Source organism: Malania oleifera, chromosome 1 (genome assembly GCF_029873635.1).
Source record: "Malania oleifera isolate guangnan ecotype guangnan chromosome 1, ASM2987363v1, whole genome shotgun sequence".
Lineage (NCBI taxonomy): Eukaryota > Viridiplantae > Streptophyta > Magnoliopsida > Santalales > Ximeniaceae > Malania > Malania oleifera.
The window spans coordinates 128,505,362-128,532,121 of NC_080417.1; the positions used below are offsets into that span (position 1 = coordinate 128,505,362).

Here is a 26,760-nt window from a genome sequence, read left to right on the forward strand (position 1 = left end):
CACGTCCCTACTGATCACCACCTTATTTGTCATTAGATCCCACAACTTGAACCTTTTCATGCCTTTCTGATATCCTAGAAAGATGCACCATCTAGACTTTGCCTTAAGCTTAAATCTCTCCTCACTATAAATATGCGCATAGGCCAGACACCCAAATACTCTAAGTCGAGAGTAGTCTACTTTGTCTCCTGTCCACACCTCCTTAGCAACTTTCCCATTCTATGATGCCCTTGATGATCTATTTACTAAGAAACACACCATACTAACCGCCTCGGCCCAGAAATTCATGGTGAGCCCAGCATGCAACCTTAGGCACTAAGCCATTTTAGTTAGGGTTTGGTTCATCTTCTCCACCACACCATTTTGCTGTGGTGTCCAACGTATGGTAAAACACCTCTTTATGCCATGCTTCTTGTAGAACACTCTAAATCCCGAGTTTGTGTACTCAGTTCCATTGTTTGTCCTGAGGAGCTTGATCTTTCTCCCGGTCTAATTTTCACTTTAGCTTTCCACAATTTAAACTTAACAAACGTCTTCGACTTATGACGCATGAAGTAAACACATACCTTTCGTGAGTAGTCATCGATAAAATTCACAAAATACACATGTCCCCCTCATGATGCCACTCTCACCGGTCCCTAAACGTTTGAATGAATGTAGTCCAGTACTCCCTCTATTTTGTGTGTGGCTGTCATGAACTATACCCGTTTCTACTTCCCAAGCACATAGTACTTGCCGAACCCCATCTTACATGATTTTACCCCCTTCAAAAGATTTCTCTTGTGAAGTTCCTTCATCCCACGCTCACCTAAATGCCCTAAACGCATATGCCATAGATCGGTACTATCAGACTTAGACTCTACAACTGCAACTCCACCTACAATTGTGGTACCTAACAGTGTTTAATTATTATCTGGCACTTTATTTCCCTTCATTACGGTCAGAACTCCCTTGCTCACCTTCATTACCCCACCTTCGAATTTGTAACTGAACTCGTTACAATCCAAGGTGCCTAATGAAACCAAATTCTTCCTCAACTTTGGTATGTGCCTCACGTCACACAACGTCCTCACCACACAATCGTACATCCTGATTCGGGTATATCCCCATCCCGATCACTTTGCACCCAACATTGTTACCCATTAGAATGGAACCAGAACTGATCAATATGTACGTAGTGAACCAGTCTATGTTGGGTGTCATATGATACGAACACGCCGAGTCCACGATCCAAGAATTTAACAAACTCATCCAACCCCGATGAAACTACGAGCATATCATCGTCACTGCTCCCAAAGTCTCCTTCTTCTACTACATTCTCCATTGTAGACGAACCTTCTTTGCTTTCAACAACTCCTTTCCTCCTTTCTAGACACTCGATTTTTATGTACCCTCTTTTCCCGCACTTAAAACATCGTAGGCTCTTCTTCCTTCTGGACTTGGACCGAGCCCTATGATTGCTCGATCCACCTCGGAAATTGCTCCTCCCACGATCCTGATTCAACTTCACCATGAGCCCTTTAACATGTGAACCCTCGTTGCTAGCCTTCTTCCTTTGGTGGAACCCCAGCAACACACTCGTGATGTCCTCCAACTCCGGGGTTTCTTTCCCTTAAGTTAGCTTTGTAACCAAGTTTTCGTATGTAGGAGACGTCGGTATGGAATTTAGTAGCATCAATGTTTTATCCTCTTCCTCAAACTTCATACAACGCGCTTCAGATCACTAATGATCTGATTGAAAGTGTTGATATGATAAGTCAGCTCTGAACCCTTTGCCATCTTAAGCTAATAAAGCTTTTGCTTAAGATACATCTTGTTCGTAAGCGACTTGGACATGTACCGGCTTTCAAGCTTCAACCAAATCGTAGCCGACAATTCCTCATCCATGACGTTGTACATCACATCATCAGCTAGACAATGCCGAATAGTGGACACCACATTTGCTTCAAATTCTTCCCAACTTGCGTCATTCATGTCGTCCAACTTCTTTTCGTATAACGCCTTTACCATCCCATGCTACAGTAGCAAGTCTTTCACTTTTTGTTGCCAAAATCCTGAAATTAGTTCCATCGAACTTGTTTACATCAAACTTCATCGAAGAGACCCCAACCATTGTTAAACCTAACTCTGACACCACTTGTTGTTCTTCGTCACAGATACGCAGCGGAAGCACACAATCACACACGAATAAATCAACAAACACTAATGCAATCACTCGATGATGAAATATACTTAAGAAGCAAAACTCGGTTATGAGAAGAATAAGAACACAACCAAAAGACACAAGATTTACGTGGTTCGGCAATTTGCCTATCTCCACGGGAGCAGTAAATTCGGTTTCACTATGAACAATATCAAAGCTTACATTAGGGTTACAAATCAATGATTATATGCGAACCCTAAATGTACAGGAACCTTAGATCCTATCTAGACAATCCTGTAGCAATCCGCAGAGGGAATCCCTCTGATTAGCTCAATCTACTGGCCCTCGATTTGAAAATACGTAACTTGCACCAACTAAAACCATCGATGGTTTGGCGCAGAAAGAAACACCTTTGCATTCTGCCTGAAACCGTCGACAGTTAGAGCCCAAACTGTCGACGGTTATCCCCCTGCCTGCTGACTCCTCTCATGCTCTTGCTCCTCATTTCATGTTGCTTTCCTCAATGCATACTCTTCCGCTCAAAATATGAGCCACATCCCCAACAAGGACGAATCATTGGCGGTTAAAAGAATTGATTACCCATTACAAAAAACATAAGGGGAAGTTGGGGTGGTTGAAAACTAACTAACCAAGTCTTGCTATATAGTAGCGATCTCATGGGAAAAAAGAGGCAAGGGGAACTTCCCTCATTCTCAAAGGGAACTCTTATACTTTTACTCATCCTTCCTTCTCTTGCTCTTCATCCTTCACTTTACTCTTCAAAATCCCTTTATTTGATTCATCAAGTCATCCCAATATGCTCGTTACCTTCAACTCTTACAAGTATTAAAGCTAATCGTTTGATGCAATGATTTTAAAATATATATATATATATATGTACATACATGCATAAATATTTTTTTTTAAAAATATGTTCTTTAATACAATCAGATGGGCCACATAAAACCTATAACCAAACAAAGTTTACTATACAATATACCTATTTGTAGTTTTAGAGCTTGTTGAAACATTTCATTGATTGACTTTTTTGTTTATGAAATAATAAAATTTATTTAAGTTAAACTCGTTTATAATTTAAGATGCTTATTAAATTAATTTTAAAATGTACATTTGGACAAATTAACTCAGGTAGTATTTAAAAGCATGCATTTCGAGTCTTTAGTTTGCAGTAGTACAAATTTTGGGAGAAATTCAATACAATTTTATATTATATTTTATCCAAGTCCATATATAATCCAAATTTTAGATTCCAAGTTCATGTTCCCAAACAAGGGTCAGTACTTCATAGAATTACAAATTCAAATTCCTAATTTTGCATTCTCAAATGTAGCATTATAATTTGTTAAGCTGCAAGCTTATCAATATCAATAGATTATGACATTTTAAGTTAAATGGGTAAAGTAAATTTGAGCGCATGTGCTCCCAATAAGTGCTTTGGATAACGAGAGAAGTTTGAAACAATAATTAAGTATAAGCTTTTATCATGAAAAATTATGTGATACTTTAATTTTGTGGAGAAAGACTTGTAGTGACAGTTCATCCACATATGATTTGGAATTCATTAATTGCAAGATGTCACATTAGTTGTTGACCTTATATATGTAAGAGATATGTTTAATATGAATCCTGATGATGTGGGTCTCACACCGCCTTATTGATTTAAATATTAACAAAACATCTTGTTATAATTGGGTTCTGAATCATATATGGAGTAACCGTTCTTTCTCAATATTTTTTGTTTTTTGTAACTATTTATCCAAACCCTTTTAATAATTAAAGACTTTTCTACAATTTTTTTATTGTCAATTGAAAATATTTATCCTAAAGCTATAAGCTATACATTGAAAATAGTCAATATTACATTTCATATCCTTTTTTACTATTATTTTTTTTATCAATTAAAATTAAGTTCACGCTGGATCTAGGCAGAAAGAGAGAGAGACCATTTCCCATTTGATACCTAGTATCAGAATTCGAATTTGAAACTTTTAAGATATGAAATTATCCGAGGATTTAACCATTAGCATATTCCCTAAAAACTTCAAAAAGAGTTCGCAAATTCTTTTTTATTTATTTTTTTGTGAGCTAAAGGGTTAAAATGCCTTGTTTGAAAATAAAATTTATTTGAAGTAGTTATAAGCTAATTGTTCTTAGTTTTTCGCATAAAAATATATAGAAAAAATTACAAAAGTCTGCAATTGCATAAATAATAAGGTAATTTATGATTTTATTACTCATACTAAACCTTCGTGTCGATCTAGAAACTTGCTTATTTTTATTATCAAACAATATTAAAAGACAAAATATGCACTTACTCAATTAATGAAATTAAGATATTAATTGATTTGATGAACGTTTACACAAAATTAAATGCATATTCTCCCCCTCCTTGCTAGTTATAAACACATCAAATTAATGCCTCCAGATAATCACTTGTAAACTCTTTCGTAGTAATGCTGTCAATGACGGCGAACAAGTACATTAAAAGTGAGGTGACTTGTTATGAAATGGTGGGTAACTAAAGGCCATTAGTAGTCTAATCTAAGGTGACAAGAATGCACTCAACCCCGATCAACTCTTAAGACTTGTGTGGTATTAATCAAATTCATTAATATTTAATTTGATTAATTTATTTAGATGTTTTAATCTTTTCAGTGCCTCTTCTAGTAGGAAAATAACAAAAATAATGTTTTAAATAAATTTTAAAAATAAAGTAATAATGCGTGAGAACAAGAATTTTAAAACCTGAATTTCAATTTATTTAAATTTACAAAAAAATTGATAATCCTAACCACCTATGAGCGAATGGGCTCATGTAGATTTTAAAAAATCTTAAATTAAAATGGGCCCGGCCCAAAATTTTAAAAAACTAGGCCCAAATCCAAAAACTTCCCGCTCTTTTCCACCTCCTAAGTCTCAAAACTTACAAACCCTCACTCCCCACTTTCTCAGCCTAAAACCCAATTACCCAAACGCCTCTCTCTCTCTCTCTCTCTCTCTCTCTCTCTCTCTCTCTCTCATACACAGTTCTTCAATCGCTTCGGAGTCGTAGTTCTGTCGATCAAACCAGTCTCCGACAATGAGAGAAGAAGAGATAGAGAAGCTGCGAGGCGTGGTTCGCGATTGCTTGAGCAAGCACCTCTATTCATCTGCCATCTTCTTTGCCGATAAGGTTGCCGCATTCACCGCCGATCCCGCCGACATCTACATGCAGGCGCAGGCGCTCTTCCTCGGCCGCCACTACCGCCGTGCCTTCCACCTCCTCAACGCCTCCCAGATCGTTCTCCGCGATCTCCGCTTCCGGTACCTCGCAGCCAAGTGCCTTGTAAGTATCTGCGGCTTCCACTGATTTGTTCTTAGTTGTGTGAGTCGGAGTTGAATGGGTCTGCCTAATTGGGTTTTATTAGTGAATTGAATTCCCACCCGCTCTCTCTTCTTCCCTTTCTTGCCTTCATTACATTTTTTTTTTTAATTATTCCTATGATGTGTTTTGTTCACGGGGGAGTAGAGGAAAAGGAAAGGAAACTGAATAAAAACGTTTTCCCCTCGTTCCATTGTTGGAGAGAACGAGGGAAGAGAATTGAGGAAAGTTTAAGAGTTTTCAGGTAAAAAATTGCGTATCTTCAAGCAAAGAAGCAATTTTTGCTTGTTTTGTAGAAAAAACTACGTTGATGTGTCTACGCTAATATAGAAGGGGACGACCTTTTTGTCTCTTCCTTTTGTCCCTTATTCAGGAAACTCTCACCCTAAAATCCTGGGCTAACCCACTTTTGTTTTTCTTCCTTTTCACTAGCCAAGATCAAAGGGCAATATTGTACAAGTGTGAGGCATAACTGCATAAGGTTAATCTCAGCAAAACTATTTCCCACAACTATCTCAAAAACTAATCTTTTTGTGAGAAAAACTAGGGAATTGAATCCTAGAATGGTTCTTTATAACTCCGGAAAGTGCAAAGGTATTCATATTACGAATCTTACTACAACCACTAGTTTTTTTATCAGAAGTTTGTGATTTAGCTTTTGATGCTGGTGCCAAAAATGTAGCTGATTCAGTTGCATGGGCTGCAATAAGGGCATGGTCATTATGTTAATAAAAAATGGCTTGGTGGCTGATTGGCAAGTGTGAAGGATGTGCCAAGAGGCTATTATGCGTTTAAGGCAACATTTTCTTATTTTAAAATTTTAAATTTTAAAATTTGTTTCTTTATTACTTGGAGAGCTGTTTGATATGTCAATCCGTTACACTTTTGCCCTATTTGCCCATGGGATGATGGGTAAGTAGGGGGAAGGGGTTGATGATTGTGCTTTCCTTATAATTATTCCCTAGTTTATGATAGGAAATAGAAGAATAACAGTTAAATTTAACACAAAAAGTATAAAAATAGTTGTTAATTTCATATTTATTTTTTTTAGACAAGCCAATGATTTGCTCAAATGAAAAGGCTGGACTGTTATTCATAAGAGGGTCTTGGTTGCTCAACAGGAGGTGGGAGAAAGAGTAAGAAGAAAATGTGTGGACTTTGGAGTGTCGAGGAAAGTTAGAGCTTTATTGCATTTTTTGACATGAACTACCTTTTAATCCTTGTTCTTTTAGTTGTATAGATTATGAAATTATTTTTAAGGTTATGTGGCATTTTTGTTAAATTGTGGACAACATATCATTTTTTGAAAAAATGCCAGGAACTTTTCTTCATTATAGTATGGATAAGAATAATCTCTCCCCCCCTCTTTTTTCCTTAATTCAGAGATGGGCTCTTCATTTAATAATGAACAAATCCAACATTTGACACCCACCCTCAGAATTATTCGACAGTGTTTTGTGTGCTTTAAAATTATTGCACTCTTATTAATAGATTAGATTACATAAGCTGTTTAAAACTTTCCTGTAGTAAGGCTGTTCTCACATCATTCTCTCCCGAAACTCCTAAATATAGTGGTATGGCATGGGAGGCTAGTGCACTGAGTGCTGCATAATGCTATTTCATGCTTTCTGCGTGTTTCAGATCTTTGAACCTCTCGAGAACAAGGTTTCTCTGCTTCTGCTGCCAAACACTCTGTGCAACCAATGCAGCTTGTGCTTCTAAGCTTCATTATTTGCTTCATGTACTTATCTATGCTCTACAATATACCTCATGGGTGAATTTTCATTGTTAATTTTTGGCATCAGTTGCAGTTGATGGTTTGTAATTGTAGATCATTAAACATTTATGTCTTTGCTAGTTTTCTACTATTAATGTGCCCTTTTCTGTACTTAACTTAAACTAGTATTGCAGTATTATATTGTTTATGACTTTATGTATTTACTTGTGCATTTTCAGTATTCCTAAGTGGCTGTTTTTCTCCCCTAAATTTATTACTATATATCATCAGGAGGAACTGAAGGAGTGGGATCAATGTTTGTTAATGCTTGGGGATGCCAAAGTGGATGAACATGGAAATGTTAATGACACAAAGGATAGCAATGTGATGTACTTGGATAAAGATGGGGAAGATCGTGAAATTAGTGTAAGATCTCTTATTAATTTTGAAAAGTTTTCTCATTTCTTACATTATTATAGAATTAGTTTTGTTCCTGAATCTTCATGTGTAAGCTAGTGTATCTTTTGTAATTGACAAAAATGAAATCATTTAAACTAATACTTTATTAAATAGTATTTACAGAGCATAATATTAGCTGGGAAACATGTATTGTGTTAAATATGTATATAATTTGCAAAGCTAAATTTTGCTGCCCAAATATGATGCTAGAAGCTGCTTTGATTTGATGGTGGGATATTGAAGAACCTTCAGGATTGATTTTGTTAACATATAAAATGTGAGCATTGAGACATTGACTTATGGCCGAAAAAGGGACATAAAATCCTTGTTAACCTTTTTGATGTGTCTACTCTTAACATTGATGCTTAGTGCTGAAATCAAATCAATGGCATACTTGGTATAATGGTACCGCCTGTTCTGGTTCTTTTTCATTTTTTCTGGAAAATGACATTTTTGACACCTTAAACATTAGGATTGGTGATTAGTTCCTAAATTGCCCCTAAATTATATAATATAGCAAATTATGCGTTGTACTTTTCAATTTAGTGCAATGTAAGCTTTCTCTTGTGCTCAATTTAAAAAACGGTAATGGCATTAACTATCATTGTACAGGTGGCAGTGTTATTGTAGATGTGTACATGCAATTAAAAGACAGCTTTTTATAGAAAAAGTGTACAAGATAGCCCTTTGTCATGATTTTGTTCTGGTTGTTCTTTGAATTCCACATCCCAGCAAAACAGTTTGACTAAAGTCAATGTGGATGGTATCATGTCTTGAGTGAAACAAAGCAGTTTCCTGAACTAAGCTCCACTCCACAAAAAAAAAAAGAAAAAAAAAAATTGCTGAGAAAGGATGTTATGCACAATCCCCTTGCCTTAGGGTATTGGCTCCTTTATGAAATTTAGAATTACTTCAAAAAATTTCCCATAATATCCAAACACCCTCTTCATGGTGTATTTTTCACGGCTTATGGCTGCCATCAATAAGTTGGACTGTGAAGCTTGTCAAGAAAATGTTGCATGGGTTTTGTCATGAGGATTTGTGTTTGTAAGGCTGGGAAATAAGAAACTGTAGCACCTATCAAGTCCTTGACAAACATACCACTAACAGTATATATCATGCGTTATGGTTGTCTCCATCCATGTGTAGTAATTGCAATGGTATTTGTTCTCCTTTTTGGATGGTGGCACTAGGGCTGATTTTACCGTCTTTAAGTTTTCTTATGAGAAGATCAAAAGGTCTGGGATTACTTGTAAATGATGCTTTGTTTACTTAGTCTGTGGGAGGTGGTCCTTTTGTTGCATCTTGCATTGGTAGGTTTTTGTTAACAAATGTGGCAAAGGATGTTATTCCTAGTTTGCCTCTGGAGGTCTCACTTTTGTTGTTGTCAAACCATTGTTGCTTAATTCTTGGGTCTACTTTGGTCTTTGGCTTAATGAGGAACTCTATATTTGAGAATGTGTGGCTGACCCGTCCTTTTTTATATGTTTTTTCAATCTTTGTAAGTTGGTTGAAGTTTGGTGGGGATAATGTGTTGTGGATGGTTGTGAGGTTTACTAAAAATGTCAAAGAATATTAAGAATAAATTAGAGGTGTGGAGTAAGGACATATTTGGAGATTTAGGCCTTTGGAAGTGGTATTCTTCGAAATATTACGGATTTTGGTAAATTGCAAGGTGTGGGGACTCTGTTGGAGGAATATGCTATTAACTATTAAGAGGGTTGAGTCGTTGAATGAGTTTGGTGAGATTGTTCTGAAAGAAGAACTTGTTGAAAGAAAAATCAGAGTGGGTATGAGAAGGGGAATGCAATACTAGGATGTTCCATGGAGTTGCCAAGAATTTTGTAAAGAATTTTACCTATTTTCTTAAGTAGTTATGTTAGTTAGAGGACATGTGTAGAGTTATGATAGAGAGGTTGGATTGGTCTCCTATTCTAGAGGGTAAGGTGGAGGTTAGAGAGACAAAAAGGAGGCAAGCAAAATGTTGTTTGAGATGGAGAAGGCATTGGGTTTTGATTGGCTCACTTTGGCTTTCTTTTATGTTTGTTGGGATTAATAAAGACAATTTGGTGAGGTATCTGGGTGGGAGTGTTCTCTTCAATCTTCATAATTGTGGTATCCAAGAAAGCTAACATTTTTGTCCTATTATTTTGGTGATGAGGCATAAGATTCTAGAAAAGGTGTTGGAGAATAGATTGAGGTCTTAGGTGACACAGTTGCATGTTTTTAAAGCCTTTTTATTTTCATAGTGGGGCATGTGATTTTGGATGCCACTTTGGTGGCCATTCTAAGTTGAGGAGGATGTTAAGCGTAATGATAGGAAAGGGATTGTTTTTAAGCTTGATTTCAAATACGCATATGTTTGGCTTTGTTGGAGCTTTCTTGATACTTGATATAAGTTTGAGAGGAAATGATTTAGATTTGGATGGAGAAAGTGGAGTAGGGACTGCCTTTCCTATGTTTCTTTTGCAATTATAGTTAAAGGAGAATCTAACTCCTGATTTAGTGCTTCTAGAGATGTTTGTTATGGTGACGCTTTATCACTCTCTCTCTCTCTCTCATTCTTTGGTGTGAGTAGAATGTGTAGTTGTGGTTGGGAAAGAGGTGCATTCTTGGCAAGGTCGTTAGACTCAGGATCCTATATAGGATTGTTGGGGGAATCTGTAGGATTGGATTGTAGGATCGTGGATTGGGATCCTACATCCTAGTTACTTGTTTTGGGAGAATCAAGAATGGCTCCCAAGACTTGCTGTGTAAGATATATTTGGTTGAGTGACTGTGAGATAGTTCAACTTTTGAACAAGTCCCCGATATCGTCTAGGATCAAGCAACAAATCACTTGTAGTATTAGGATCCTTGGGTGCATGTTTGGATCTCAAGAGTCCATCTAGAAGACCAAGAACGTATTTCCTCTGTGAGAAATAGTTCTTATACGATCCCAAGAAATACTTAAAACCAAATATTTGGTTTGGAACCTAGTTTGTAGAAAAATGCTTTAGGCTTTTCACCATCAATAATCACAATATCATCCACATATACAACAACAAATCACTTGTAGTGCATGATGATAAAATATAGAGTGATCTACTACACACTCTTGGAGGCCGAACTCAAGTACTAGAGCACAAAATTGAGCAAACCATGCTCTAGGAGAATGCTTTAAATCATGCAATGATTTCTTGAGCCAACATACTAAGCTTGACTCCTTTGGAGCAACAAACCTAGGTGGTTGCTCCATATGGAGCTACTCTTGGAGCATGTAGGAAGGTATTCTTCACTTCTAATTGATGTGGAGGCCAATGATAAATCGTTGCTAGGGAGATTAACAAACGTATTAGGGCAAGTTTGGTGACTAAGGAGAATATGTCTAAATAATCCAAACCTTAATATATCTATCCCTTAGCAACAAAGTGGGGGCCTTCAAATGAACCATGAGGATTGACATACCTAGTTATAGTTGATGCCGCGACAGCCAATCGCAGACTTAATAGGAGGAAGAAGTACCAATTTCCAAGTATCATTATCCTGTAATGCACGCATATCTTCAACTATTGTAGTCCTCCCATAATAGGCTAAGGTTTCAGAAACAGATTTAGGTAGAGAAACAAAAGTAGATTACTAAAAAAACAATAATACAAGGGTGAGAAGAAATCATAGCAAATGAAGTTAGAGATTGGATGTTGCGTGCATGTTACCCTTTCGCTTCATTGGAAGATCAATTCCTTGGGGAATGAGATCATTTGACAAGGGAATCAAAGGTGTAGCGATAGAAGTTGAAGGGGACTCTTCTCCCTTGAGCCACCGTCGTGTATAGGCCTACAGATTAGAATGATCGAGGTGACGAGAAGGACTCAAAACTACATGAAAATGCAAGTGGATGATTGGTCAAGGATAATAAGCTAGAATTAGGAAGATAAGGTAGGACTCATCAAGTTCAGAAGCACTCAAGGACTTAGAATAGTATGGTTCAATGAAGGTAATATTGGCATATACAAAAGAAATGATGCAGGATAGGATTATATCAATGATATCTCTTTGAATGCATCAGTAGCCTAGAAAATACATTTTATAGCACAGGGATCCAACTTATTCACTCAAGGGTTAACTGATGAATAAAGGACACACACCTGAACATACAAGGAGGCAAAGAGAACAAAGGAGCATTTGGGAAGAGAATAGAGCAAGGAATTTTACAACCAAGAACAAAGAATGGCATTCTTTTGATAATGGAGCACAACAGTAATTTAAAACACTTTAGGAACATGCATTTGATAAATTAAGGCATGAGTGACTTCCAGGATATGTCCATTTTTCCTCTTTGCGACTCCATTTGTTGCAGAGTGTGGACATAAGATGGCCTGTGAACAATACCAAAACTTTGTCATATAAGTAGTAAATTGAGCGTGGGAGTACTAAGCATTATCACTATGAAGTATTTCGTAAATCAAATTGAATCTTTATTTCAAAACAAAAGGCACCAAAGATATGAAATAACTGATCACTAGTGCAAGAAATACTGGATGATAGTTGTAGGGATGCTTGAGATGCAATGAGAAGAGAAACTTCTTGGGATGATAGAAATGCTGGAACCTTGAGTACTCCTCCTCTAACATAAATGCAATACACTGCTCCCCACTTGAGAGTCTGAAAGTGTGGAATCTATGGTGGCTGCATTGGTGATGCATGGCATATACACGTGATCTATCCCAACATTGCTTATGACCTCCTTGTCCACAATGAGTGCACTTGTGAGGGGGGCTTTACCACATCCGTCCCTTATACTGCAACCACTTGAACCACCTTGACAAATTCTGCAACTGCTTGGTGGAAAACTATAATTATCTTGTGTAAAAAAAGTAATCTTCTTATATCCAAAGGTTGAAACACAAGAAGCAAGGGTTGAGGAATGTGTATTGAAGAAAACATGAAGAATGTGAGAATACAGATAAGCAAAGGACGTCAACTCTGCCCTACAAAGGATTTGGGACTAGACTGCCTCAAATTCATGTTTCAGATGCACTAGGACCCAATGAACCTTTTTCTGTGCCTTTGTTTTTGCATCTCATGGGCATCCGTGGCATGATGTAAAGTTCCTCATGCATGTGCATCATCTATGCAAAGTTTTCCATGACCCTCATGTCTACCTTATGTTACTATAATATAAAACCTTGACATAATATCATATCTCCTTGCAAACATCCAGATGTATGCACAACCGCCTGGACTGGAGCTCCATTGAGTTCCACAATAAGGAAACAATATATGCATTTTCCTTTCGCCGTCACTGGGCCCAGATTGGAACTAGTATTTACCTAAGCCTGTCAAATAGATCTTGACAGCCTTAGCTCAGTGCACATAATTCTTTCCATCCAATTTTTTGGTTGTAATCTGTGGCAAGGATGGACATATACTTTTGGGATTTATGGATTCCATCACAACACTCACAAACAGAACAAAAAATAAACAATTAACAGCCAGAATAACCACGAACAAGGTGAACAAGTGAACAAGATCATGAAAGAGTCTCAAACAAACTAGCATAACATTGTCACAGCCCCAAGAAACTAACATACGAACACTGCCATAGCCCCCAAAAACTAACAAACGATCCTAATGGTGCCAAACAACCATTAACAAAGTGCCATGAGTGAATGTCCCAAAAGCGTTGGATATTTTTTCTAACAAAATACATTGCCAACAACTTGATACTATGGAGTATAGAAGTATTTAAGACATTTTGGAAGAAATTGGAGCAAAAAACAATGCAAAACCTGTCATGTGCCAGCAAGTGGGGCTGGAGTTGCAGGCTTGCAGCTGGGCATGTGGGCCTCCTCTGGCAAATAAATTTCATAGCCGTATACATCAGTTGATTCTATGGCTATCTATGGGGTTGGTTTTGCAAAATCTGAAGGAGCATAGGTTGGTTCTGAAAGGGCAGCAACGTCTAGGAAAATTTTTTCCCGGGCTTTTTGTGTTTTCTGGCAACTCCTGTACTTGTTTCTAATCTCTAATGGTGCAGATGATCCTCCTACAGTGGTGGGTTTGCATAGGTTAATTAAGTTTAGAGTTTGTTTTGACGGTGGTTATGCACTTAGGGTTTAGGTCAGATCTTGTTCTGATGCCATATTGAAGCATTGGGTAACTTAGAAGACCTAATCACAACGATAGGTCTCTATTTATAATATATGTCAAGCACATAACAATTACAATAGTATCCTTATTAACTCATGCTTACTAACATAGCAATAACACATTAATAATGCTAAATGACCAAAAATAACTAGTAACAACTTCTATATGGTTTGGTTTTGGACCGAACTGAACACCAAGCCTAACTCACTGCTTTTAAATTTTACAAACCAGCACGGAACCGTAAACTGACAATTTAGTTAAAATAGGAAAACCAGGTTGTTGAATCGGTTCGGTTTTTGGAACGAACTCTAAAATTTTTAATAATTCCAGTATATCTTGAGTCCCTACCTCCCATAATTGCTGAGAAAACTTCAATGACTAGAAGCCAATTTACTTGGCTGTAGTCCACAGGCTTGTGAAGAACTAGTGTGGTTTGGGTTCTTAGAAGAGGGAGAGGACTCCCTACATCTTCACTTTAGTTGATGTTGATGTGGGACTATGCATTGACTTAGCAACTCAGAATTGAGTGCTTTACTGGTATATGGGGAAAGCAGTGGTTTACGCCGAGAAAGAGAATTGAATGGCCTTTCCCTTCTCCCACATCATTTTAGGAATGAGGGGATGGTCCTCTCCCTTTTCTATAAAATGCATCCTCTTTGTTGAAAGTTGAATAGAATTTCAATTTATATATCAGATTTCATCACATTATTATCGTATGTATGAAATTTTCAAAATTTAAAATAATTGACGAAGTGAATAAACATAATATATAAAGATATAAATCGTAGAACCATAATTCAGTTTTCCATTTGGGTTTACTTCTACTGAAAATGAAAACGTAAACTGAACTTCTAAAAAAATGAAAAACCAAAACCTAAAACTGTAACTGAAAATACTGAACCAAAAAGCAAAACGGGTTGGTTTCGGTCTGGTTTTGTAGTAATTCTTGTAACACCCCTACATACATGGAATCATATCCTTTTTGTATGTGTACACATGTGCCACATAAAATTTTTTACCACAAAAAGAAAAATGGAATCTCAAGCCACTTTATGATGCAAAAGAAATGAACATCTAAGTTGTGCAACTCACTCTAGGGATGAAAATCCTAATTGGTAGGAGCTTTTTTGTAAAGCACTGCTGCTTTTGAATGCTGTGTTCTTGCCATCAGTTCATGGATTGTCGAATTTCAATCAGTGATACAAGATGCTTAAAAAGTAATGCATATACTGATTCAGTCTGGGATGGTTGAAAGGTGCTCTTTTTTCTTTAGGTGGTCGTGTTACACTTCTTCATTCTTGTGTTTCTAGATCCCACTTTATTTTTTTGTTCATTTTTGAAGTTTCTGTGAGGGTTGTGAGGTCTGTAGAGAGAATGATGAGAGGCTTTCTTTTGTGTGGGGTGAGGGAGAAGAAGAATCCTTTGGTTAGGTGGGAGGTGCTGTGTTGGTCTAAACTCTAAAGAGGTGGGAGAGCTGGATCCTCCAGAATTTAATGTCTAAATACATTTCCTTGCTGTGTAACTAGTTACAGAGATTTCCTTTAGAGGGTAATTCTCTTTTGCATAAAGTAATTAAAAGTAGATTTAGCTTACAAGATAATGGACGGGATACTATTTTGTGGCTTAGATCTTCTTTTGAGAGTCCTTGAAGATGTGTATCTCAGCTTTATCCACAATTTATTTCTAGTACCAAATTTCAGGTGGATAATGTATTTATTTTTTGGGAAGATCTGTGGCGGTTGACTCTGTTTTTATTGTCTTGTTTCCTCATTTGTATCATCCTTCTTAATTACATAGTGGGTTTGCTTCTTCTTTTTTGGTTGATGGCAGAATTTTTCTTGGTATTTCAATTTCTATATAGTTATGAATGATAGAGAGGTGGTTGAACTTGCATCTCTGTAGAGATTATTGGAGAGTCAGTAGAAAGTATTTAAGGAAGTGCAGTTTGGAGTCTTCAGGGGCTTTTGCCTGCAAAGCCTTCTTGGAATCTTAATCAGGAAAACTTAGTCTTTTCCCCTCCTCTATATCGTAGTATTTGGAAGATCAGATGTTGAACAACTAATAAACAACACATCCAGAAAGTAAAAGTCGCCGAAATGTGAATGTGAACGTGGATGAGTGGCATAACATTAAAGGATAAATTAAGGATCAGACATATTCGCAATAAGTTTGGCATAGCACTGGTAGAAGATTAGATTAGGAAGGGACAACTTGGATGGTTTAGGCATTTGAAAGGCAGGTCAAACAGTGCTCCAGTGAGGAGGAGTGAGCTGGTTATTAGAAGAGGTAGTGATGGACCTAAAATAACTTGGAATGATATAGTGAGGAAGGATTTAATAGCTCTTAAGCTGGCTAAGGAAAGTGTCCTGATTGTGTGAATTGGTGGAAAAGGATTCACCAACCCCACCTAGTGGGACACTGGGACTTAAGGCTTGTTATTGTTATATCATAGTATTTGGAAAGCCAAAATTCCTTCTAGAATTTAGGATTTTATTTGGTTGTTTATTCTTAGGTATGATTGCCAAGCCTTCTCCTTGTTCCACCTGCTGGTTCATTGGATTAGCTGCTTTCGGGCGTTGCCTACCTTTTAGAGTTAAGACTTACAATCTGTTCTAGCATAGGAGGCCTGCTAAGGCTTTATCACTGGATGTGTTCTGGAATCTGAATCTGATTTTCATTTATTTTTGCATTGCTCTTCTTTTGGAGGATATGGAACAGACCTTTTGTTGTTATTGGGTAAAGCTGGGTTTGTTAGGGGTCGGTGGAGGATATGTTGGCCATTTCTTTTTCAGGCTTCTGAAGGAGTAAAGACAGATAGGCCTTTTGGAGATGTTGGTTTTATGCGGTGTTGTGGGTGTTTGGTTGGAAATGAGCACCCATATTTTGAAGGAAAAGAAGACTTCTGTGCCATTCATATGGGATAAGATTCTGTATTTGGCTTCATTATGGGCTTGTTGCTGCTGGCTGTTTCAAGGGTTTGTCTGTTCAGGATGTTCAGCATGATTGTTGTGCTGTTTTGCATTAACTTTTTTTGTCTTTATGTTTTTGTTATTTTGTTGTTTTTAAGAGGATTGCTTATTCACTAGTGTTGTACATTCTCTCTCTACTTATGTATTTCTTCTTTTTTGATTAAAAAATTATTCAGTTGGGTAGAGAATATGACTTTTCCCTCTTGTGACAGATCTCTTCAGCGATATGCTTTCTAAGGGGCAAGGCATATGAAGCTTTAGAAAATCGTGCCCAGGCTCGGCTTTGGTGGGTGCTTTTGTCATCGCGAGTAATTACGCAAAGTTTTATTTATTTATTTTTTACTTTTATTTTTTTTGGGGGGGGGGGTAAGGGTGTTGAATAAATGACTACTTTATTGGTGTTTGGTACCATTTAATTATTTGAATTTTATCTAATTGTTTTGGTTAGAGAACAAACAATTATTTAAGGTATTGACTTTCATAATATTCTGTATATTAAAGTATAAATAGTGTAAATTATTTTTACACTAGAATAAACTTCATTTTTTTTTAATAAAAAAAAATCATGTAATCATTTTAATAAGTGCACTAACTTATCTTTTGTCTAATCCACATCCAAACTAGGAGAAAGCAAAAAGCAATTTATTTTAACAATATGGAAAACTACAAATAGTGCACATCATTTTCGGGCTGGAATACCCTTAATTTTATGCTGAATGACCTGTTCCTTTGTGCATGTAAACTAAATAAATTTTTTTTGTTTTATCTAATCTACCTCTAACCTGGGAGAAAATCAAAGTAATTTTCATAAACATAGACAATCTTTTATCATGTTTTTATTGTTTGGTTAATTTGATTTCTTATTCCAAAAGAGTTAACATATATAAAATTTTTCACATGGATTAATATTATATCCCTTCTTAACAGAATCTTATATTAATAGTCTCTGAAGTTTCTCTAGCCCTGCAATTTTTTCCTGGGTGGATCTTGATTATGTTCTCTGCGGCTTATTTGATTCTTTAACTTAAATATTTAAATTATATCCTGTGAGTTTACTCCTGTGTGGATGTTCCAACTTTAATATTGTTTGCTTTATTGAGTATGTGTTCATTTTTTTTTTCCTGTTTGGTAGATATCTGTTCTGCTATCTTAGTACCCCTCATGGTCTCAAATTCCACGAAACTATCCAAATTTCTGTTGAAATTTCTGCTTTCCACCCCCCTCAAATTAGAAACGGGATTCAATTTTCATCTTACAAAATTTATGTCAAAATTTCCATGAATCATCTAAATTTATTGAATTATCCTAATTAAAAAAATTGTTGAAAATTAAAAGGAACAAAATTTGTTTGAATTGAAACTTGAGATTCGAGACTCATATTGAAATTTCTGTCCTGATAAACCTTACTTTTTATTATTGAAAATCAAATTATTACAAGAAGTATATGAATGATAACTTTCAAACCATAAAAAATTTATGCATATTTGAAAATAGATATATTAGCTACAACATTTTATTTTTATTTTTTTGATTGAATAAGAAGAGAATTTTTTAAGAAGAAGAAAGAGAAGCACTAGCTACAACATTTTATTTGAGCTTTTATGTCCAGACCTTCACTTAAAGGTTTGGAGACTGCATATGCTTTTGAGGTAGGGGATTTGGGTGAAGACTTGGCAGTGAGTAATCAATGTAAGGATGGGATTCTACCTACCCCAGTGGAGGAGTTTAGTGTGAAGGATGTCAAAGCTCAAAAGTTGTTGGATAAGATGGGTTGTGGCTGGCTGATTCTGGAGGGAAATGAAATTTGCTAGGTTCCAGAAGAAAAGAAGATAAAGGACAGTGTGGTAGTGAATTTACTTAGCTCTGTCAATTATGAGGGCTTAAGGGATTTTCTTATTTATTTGTTAAGTGTTGGTTTTGGTTTTTTTTTTTTCTTCTTCTTTTTGTTTTTTCTCTTCCTGCTCTTTGGATTTCTTGTCCTCTCCTAGGTTGTAATTTCTCCTTTCTTAATATGTGTGTGTGTATATATATATATTTGCTTTAAAGAAAGGAGTATACGTAAATGATTTATGAATTTCTTTTATAGTAAGTAAATATGAATAGGTTAAATACAATTATATTTCAGTCACTTATACACCATATGCATGTTATTGATGTATTATGTCATAATATTTAGTTCTGACTCTTGCATTATTTTGTTTTTAACCATGTCTAAAGTTTCATTAAAAAATATTTGCTGTATTGTTAATTTCCAATATTTTTTAAAGATTGAAACCAACATTGAAAATTCCATAGAAATTTCTGTACTTGAAAATTTGAAGCCTATCTCTGTCTTTCTGTCTCTGTGTGTGAACTGTTTTTCTTTTCTTTCTTTTTTTTCTCTCTGTTTCTCAACTCTTGTTTATGTTGAATTGAAAGAACAACAGCTTATTTGTTTTACTGTGTCTTCTTTAAGGTACAAAGCTGCTATCAAGGCCGACCCTTTATGCTATGAGGTATGTAAAGATATTTTTTTTTTTTTCAAAGAAAAGCAAGCATGCATATTTGATTTTTGTGCTGCCTTTGTATCTCGTTTGTGTTCTGTTGTATAGGGTAGAAGGCACATTGTTATTTAATGTCCTTGTCTAAATGTAACTTATTGTTTGTGAACTAATGAAACCTTCTGGGGGCAATTATATGCTTTGAATTGTCTCATTTTTTGAATGTATTGTGTTCATTTATAGGCATTAGTTGTCTCAGAAGGAAGTATGTTGGATTTATATTCTTTAATCAAATATGATCCTGTTTTTATATTCCGTCGTCTGTATATATAATTTCTTAATGGTTGCATTGCGCAATTGTTTTCCAGGCTTTGGAACGTCTTATTGAAAATTACATGCTTACATGTGAGGAAGGTAAGATTTCTTTGGAAATAATTTCTTCTTATTTTCTTTCTAAATGTTTTTATGTGTCATTGTAAAAAATGGAAACAAAAAAGTTGTTATTTTATTTTATTTTACTTCTTATAGAATCCTCGATATTTGATATCTTTCTTAGTTTTACTTTAGAAATAATTTCAAATAATTCTTTGGAAAAATTCCTTCTTTTCTTGTTCGTGCGCAATAACTATTCTTAATTTTACTTTGTTACTTTAATGTCATTAGTAAAAGCTTTCTTTATGGTGTTTGGATCATCTACTGAATGCATTTGGCTTTACTATTGCACTCTTTTCATTCATTATTTATTTTTGATGACTTTGATAAGAGGATTTGTTATTCGTTAACTTATATTATTTGCTAGTTAACTTTTTTGTTCTTAATTCTAGAAGCAAGTCTACTTTCATCATTGCAATTTGCTCCTGAAGATGGATGGCTCTCTTCTTTCTATTCATGTTTGATAAAGAAGGTAAACCTGCATTCCTGCATGTGCACTTTTTAAAATTCTCCAGTTTTTTCAATTACACTGGTTAATTGTTGATATTTCATGGGTTCTGATGAGTTTTTCCCCTTGTTGTTCAGTATGATAAAGAAAATGTTGTAGAAGCCCAATTCAGAGAACTTGAGAAAGAGAGTTGTAACATTAACTCTTCAGATCCATCCTTCATGCGTACACTTAAGAACAACACTGACCTTTTGGCCTGCAAAGCTGAATACTACCACCAGTGCGGTGAATATCAGAAATGTTTTGAGCTAACTTCTGCGTGAGTGTTCTGAACTTTGTTCTCTTCTATTTTGTATTTAACATGTTTATCCATGCAGTTTTTAAATTTTCTCAATATCATCTGTGCCAGCCTGCTTGAGAAAGATCCTTTCCATCTGAAGTGTACCTTGGTGCATTTAGCGGCCGCAATGGAGCTTGGAAATTCAAATGAACTCTATCTTTGGGCATGCAACTTAGTGAAGGACTATCCTCAAAAGTGAGAATCCTCATCTTATTTTTTTTTTGTTTTCAATTTGCATTGTGTTTTTAAGAGTCCTTCAGATTTGGCGTGTATTTTTTTTGTTTGCCTTAATATGGTAATTGTACTTTGTTCATGTAGTTGTAACCACATTTTATGCTCCTATCTATTTACCACATTTTATGCTCATCATCAAGGTTGAATGTGAATGTTTGCATTTGATTATTTTTGCGATCACTGATCAGTCTAGTGTAATTTGAGAGAGGATACATGGTAAAGATGAAAGCTTCAAAAGTTCTTTAAGTGTGTGATGATGCTCATTGCATATATTTATTTTTATTCCTTCTATGTTTTGTTCTTGAGATGATAATGAAACTTTCAAGTAAGGAGATCTCACAACATGTTTTATAGTGTTCTGCTTTGAAGGTTGCTGACCTCAACCAACAAGTTTTACTTGAGTTTGAACTGCATATTGAGGAAGCATCACTTCATGAATAAGGTGTATGGATTTAAATACCGTCTATTGGGGATTCTGGTCTTTGGTTTTGGTTTCTATTATGTTTCTGTTCATGAGCCATCTGAGCTGCCTAGGATGTTATGATGCTTTGTTGCACTTTGTAAATGCTTCAGTCTTTTACATCGGCCTAGTTTGCATTTAAAGAAACGCAACTTTATTTTTCGTGAATGGTATTGACTTAGCTGCTTTTTTGAGTGGCTTTAAGTCTCTTCTAAGGATATGCTTATTATTAAGCTGCAACAACAACAAAAAAAACCCAAGCCTTAAGAGTCCCACTAGATGGGGTTGGCTACATGAATCTTTTCCATCAATTTATGCAATCATGAATAATTTTATTTGACAATTCAAGGCTACTAAATCCTTACTATCTCATTCCAAGTTTTTTTAGGTCTACCCCTACCCCTTCTATTGCCCCTCATAGTAATGAACTCACTATTTCTCATTGGTGCACTATGTGGCCTACGTTGCAAGTGCCCAAACCATTTGCCATTTGAGTCGTCCCTCCCTTATCTTATCTTCCACGGGAGCTACGCCTAACTTACTGTGAATATGTTCATTTCTTATTTATTAGTATTATACCACTCATCTATCTTAGCGTTTTCATCTTAGCAACTTTCATTTAATGAATATGTTGTTTCTCAGTCGTCCAACATTCTAATCCATATAGCATAGCTGGTCTGATAGTCGTCCTATAAAACTTACTTTTTAATTTGAATGGTGTTCTACGATCACACAACACACTCGAAACACTTCTCCATTTTACCCAACTTGCTTTAACTATTTGCATTACATTTTCTTCAATTTCTCCTTCAGCTTGCATAACAGATCCAAGGTATCGAAATCTACTAGCGTTATTGATTTCTTCATCATCAAGTTTAACTTTTGTCTTCAATATTCCTCCTACTATGACTGAAATTACACTTCATATATTCTGTCTTATTTCTACTTATCCTAAAATCTCTAGATTCGAAAACTTCTCTTCATAATTCTAACTTAGATTCTACTCCACCCCTAGGTTCATTAATTAAGACAATATCGTTTGCAAACAACATATGCCATGGAACCTCATTTTGGATACTCTAAGTTAGTTCATCCTTCATTAAAGCAAAAAGATGAGGGCTCAAAGCAGATCCTTGAGGTACACTTATTGTGATTGGAAATTCTCTAGTCTCTCTACCTATAGTCCTAGCACTTATAACTCCATCGTATATATCCTTAATGACATCAGTGTACTTACTGTATACACCCTTTTTTGCTAAAACCCATCATAGAACTTCCCTAGGTACCATATCATGCACTTTCTTTAAGTCCATAAATACCATATGCAAGCCCCTCTTCTTTTCCCTACACTTTTCCATCAATCTTCTTACAAGATATATAGCTTCTATAGTAGATCTCTTAGGCATAAAAAAAAAAATGATTTTTCGAGACCTTCGTTTCTAACCTTTATCTTTGTCCAACTACCCTTTCCCATAATTTCATTATATGCCTCATAAGTTTAATTCCTCAATAGTTATTACAATTTTGAATATCTCATTTATTTTTGTATATAGGTATCAAAGTGCCCTTCCTCCATTCATCTGACATCTTTTTTAGTTTTTATACCCTTTCCCATAATTTCATTATATGCCTCATAAGTTTAATTCCTCAATAGTTATTACAATTTTGAATATCTCATTTATTTTTGTATATAGGTATCAAAGTGCCCTTCCTCCATTCATCTGACATCTTTTTTAGTTTTTATAATTGTGTTAAATAAATTAGTTAACCTAATAATTTTGTCTTTACCGAGGCATTTCTAAACTTCAATTGGGATGTTATCGGATATTATAGTTTTTCCATTTTTCATCTTTTTTATTGCAAACTTAGCTTTGTTATTCCAATTTTGTGAATAAATCTCATATTTTTAGCCTTTCTCCTCATTTTTCAATTCTAAGTTTAAGCCTTCTACTTGGTTTTCATTAAATAGTTTACTAAAGTAACTTCGCCATCTTTTTTTTGTGTCTTCTACCTTAACCAAGACAATATCATCCTCACTTTTTATACATTTTACATAATTCCTTACTCTTTCTTTTTTGAGCTCTGGCAAGTTTAAATATGTCTCTTTTCTCTTCTTTTGTATGTATTCTAGCATACAAATTATTAAATGATCTATGTTTAGCTTCACTAACAATCTTTTTAGCATCTTTTCTCGCCTCTTTATATTTTTTAAAATTTTATATGTTTCTACATTTTTGCTATGTTTCATACCTAATTTGTTTTATCTTTATAGTTTTTTGGACATCTTGATCCCACCATCAACATTTTTTGCTATTTGAGAATCTTCCTCTTGATTCACCTAAAATCTCTTTGGCTATTTTTTAATAGAGCTAGCTATCCTACTCCAAAGAGTGTGTCCACACCACCCTCTATAGTCCAATCACAGTCTTTGATCATTTTATCTTTAAATTTTATTATGTTTTCTCCCTTTTGATTCCACCACCTAGTTCTCTTGCACTAATTTATTATATCCTTTCTCTTCCATTTTTTTAATGTATATGTCTAATACTAAAACTCTATGTTGTGTGACTAAGATTTCACCAGAGATAACTCTACAATCCTTACAAGATAAAGGATCTACCTTTCTAGTTCAAAAAAATCTATTTAACTTTTATGTTGTCCACTTTTGAAGGTTATTAAGTGTTATTCTCTCTTCTTAAAGCAAGTATGCATTGTAATAAAATCATATGACATGACGAAGTCTAAGATAATCTCTCTAGAGTCATTTTTGTTTCCATATCCATATCCATATCCTCCATGTATCCTTTTGTATTTTTTATCATTCCTTCCAACGTGTCCATTCAAATATGCTCCTATGAATATTTTCACAGTCCCTGATATCCCTTGTAAAATGTTATCCATATCTTCTCAAAATCGTCTCTTAAGGTTTTCTACTAAGCCTACTTGAGGAGCATAAGCACTAATGACATTTATTATTTTTTGCCCTAAGACCATCTTAATTTTTATAATTCTATCCCCAACTTTTTTAACATCTACGATGCTATCTTTTAATTTTTTTTCTACAATTATCCCTATCTCATTCTTATGTTTTTCTTTTATAGTGTACTAAAGTTTGAATCTTGATTTTTCAATTTCTCTAACTTTCTTCCCCACCCACTTAGTTTCTTGAAGACATATTAGATTAAGTTTTCTTCTGTTCATTGTGTTCACAATTTTTATGCTTTTACCAGCAACTGTCCCTATATTCCAAGTTGCTAATCTAACCTTAGTCTCCTGAATTAACTTCTTTATTTGGCCATGTCCAAAATGATGCGGGAACCCTCACATATTTGACTCCATAGTTAGTTGTTGACATGGCTTGTCGCTTCGAGGTGGTGACCTAGCCCACCCTTTCTCACTTTTCGCTACACCCGGACTCAACTGGTATAAGTGCGATGCATCACTCGTAAGGGATGCCCCAACGAATAATCGGTAAGGATTCATATCATAGTGCTTTGACAAGTTTTACGTTGGCTGTTAGCTAACTAATGCAACCCTCCTCTGGGCTTGGGATCGGTTGTGTGTGAAAATATTAGGACATTAAGTGCATCACAGGCAGAGTTCTTATTATTAAGCTACTTATGCTAAAAATGTGATAACCATAGCCTTTAGTCTACGGTAAATTTAAACTACTTTGATAAATTAGCATGATTGCATTTTTTTTTTTTTTTGTATTAGGCAAGTTCATACTAGCCGTGTTATCCATTAATTGAGTTGTGTTAATTGATATGGGAAATTCTATTTGACTTATTAGTGGTACGAGCGGCTTAGATGAAAGGAAATTATGAGGGATATGCTAAAACATGAACAACGTAAGAGTTGGGGCAAAGAGAGAAAAAAAACAGGATGGGGCACACTGAAACCAGGTGTGACATTTGGCAGCACTACAAACCAGCAGCCGACATCTAGGGCAGAGATGGCAGCAATGCAGGTCCTTGTTGCCACCAGTTCCTGCATTCCTGCCATCTTTCAGCCTAGAAGGAGAAACTTGGCAAGCAGCTGGCAGCAAGTAGCTGCTGTCTTGACTTTTCCAGCTCTGCAGAGCAGCCTCAACACAGATTAGAGTATCATAAAGTCTTGTTGTAGACCTTAGTTCTAGAGAGAGAGAGAGAGAGAGAGAGAGATCTGCAAAGCAGTCTCAACACAGAAAAGAGTGTCATAAAGTCTTGCTGTAGACCTTATTTCTAGAGAGAGAGAGAGAGAGAGATAACTCTGCAGAAAATCGGGGAAATACAGAGAAAATTAGGAGAAAATACAGGAATTCAGAGGGAAACTTAAACTAAGTTGAAGAAGCTGAAAATCAAGGTAGGTGTTCTTAATTTTCACTTATTCACCTAGGAATTTTGGTTAGTCAAAGGAAATAAGGGCAGAAACTTGCGCACAGTTGAAACCAAATAAGGGATATATATGCTTGTTTTTTCTAATTACTTGATATGACTGCATATGTGTTTTCTTTGCATATCATAGCTGCATATCTTGTTTAATTGGGAAACTTACATGTGGCAGATATTCATCTCGTAAGGATGATTGCTTTACTTGCTTTGGAAAAGTTTGTGTATGCATATGTTGACTTGTTGTTGTGTGTAATAGCTGGCACCATGTGTTGTTGTGGCTGTGATATTGTGGAATTTGAGCAAAAAGGGATTGTCTTCCTTGGGTGAAAGGCCCTAAACCTATTTCTCTAAAGGAGGTTGGTTCATAGATACAACCTTTGTAACTTCATTACATACTCATGGATTGGCCAAGTCCTATTTGGAAGGCTGCAATTTCTGAACTGCCGCAGTTTCTACTCCTGCTAATAGTTTAGCACATTCTGTGTTGTTACTATGGGGTCTTGAAGCACAAGGGGATTTTACTTCTTGTTGTCAATTTAGCGGTCTCTGGAGTTTTGTTGCTCTCCACTTTGGAGGGTATTTCTGCATTAAGCGGTGGTTGGCCAAGCTGGAATTTGGGAGAGGGCTACAATGTTGAAAAAAATGTGTATATGCATGCTATTTGGATGTTTTGTGATGCTAACTTTAGATAAAGAGCTTGCGTAGAAGAAAAAGTGTATTCATGCATATTGTTTAGAATAAAAAGTGCATTCATGCACCCTATGATTATGCATGCATATAAAAAAATCATGTTGAAATGTTGAGATCCTTATTTGAATGAGGAGGAATTAAGGATATTGAGGTTGTGGTTGCTTACCCTATTCCTTAATAAATTTTAGGTTCGAACTAAAGGAAAGCCTCACTTATTAAGTTCTCCAAAAGATTGCCATTTTTTACGTGTATTATAGATTGGCAGGAAGACGATAGGGATACTAAGCATGTATTTGGTTGACTGTTATGTATATATAGACTAGAAAGTGTGAAAAATGCTATATCTAAAGTACAACCCAATGTAAAGAGCTTGTCATTAATAGTTAAACATTTTTAGTTGCTTTATGAAAAATATATGTATCTTGTGTTTTCAACAAATATTCACTCTTAATTGGTTTCCAATTGGTTTTCAAATGACGGTTTAGCAAAACAAATTTTTGC

The 26,760-nt window shown here is 35.6% G+C and overlaps 1 protein-coding gene across 2 annotated transcripts in view; it reads left to right on the forward strand.

Moving 5' to 3' along the window:
* Positions 1 to 5,089: 5,089 nt before the first annotated feature.
* LOC131151239 (anaphase-promoting complex subunit 6) overlaps positions 5,090 to 26,760 on the forward strand; it is a 40,386-nt gene continuing 18,715 nt past the window's right edge. The window contains exons 1-8 of one of the 2 annotated variants that reach the window (XM_058102495.1): positions 5,090 to 5,489; positions 7,534 to 7,668; positions 17,015 to 17,088; positions 19,258 to 19,297; positions 19,651 to 19,696; positions 20,107 to 20,186; positions 20,300 to 20,481; positions 20,572 to 20,697. In XM_058102495.1, the coding sequence (XP_057958478.1) occupies positions 5,244 to 5,489; positions 7,534 to 7,668; positions 17,015 to 17,088; positions 19,258 to 19,297; positions 19,651 to 19,696; positions 20,107 to 20,186; positions 20,300 to 20,481; positions 20,572 to 20,697 (929 nt within the window). In that variant the 5' untranslated portion in view covers positions 5,090 to 5,243. The remainder of the gene's footprint in view (positions 5,490 to 7,533; positions 7,669 to 17,014; positions 17,089 to 19,257; positions 19,298 to 19,650; positions 19,697 to 20,106; positions 20,187 to 20,299; positions 20,482 to 20,571; positions 20,698 to 26,760) is intronic. The other variant, XM_058102501.1, reaches the window with a different exon arrangement.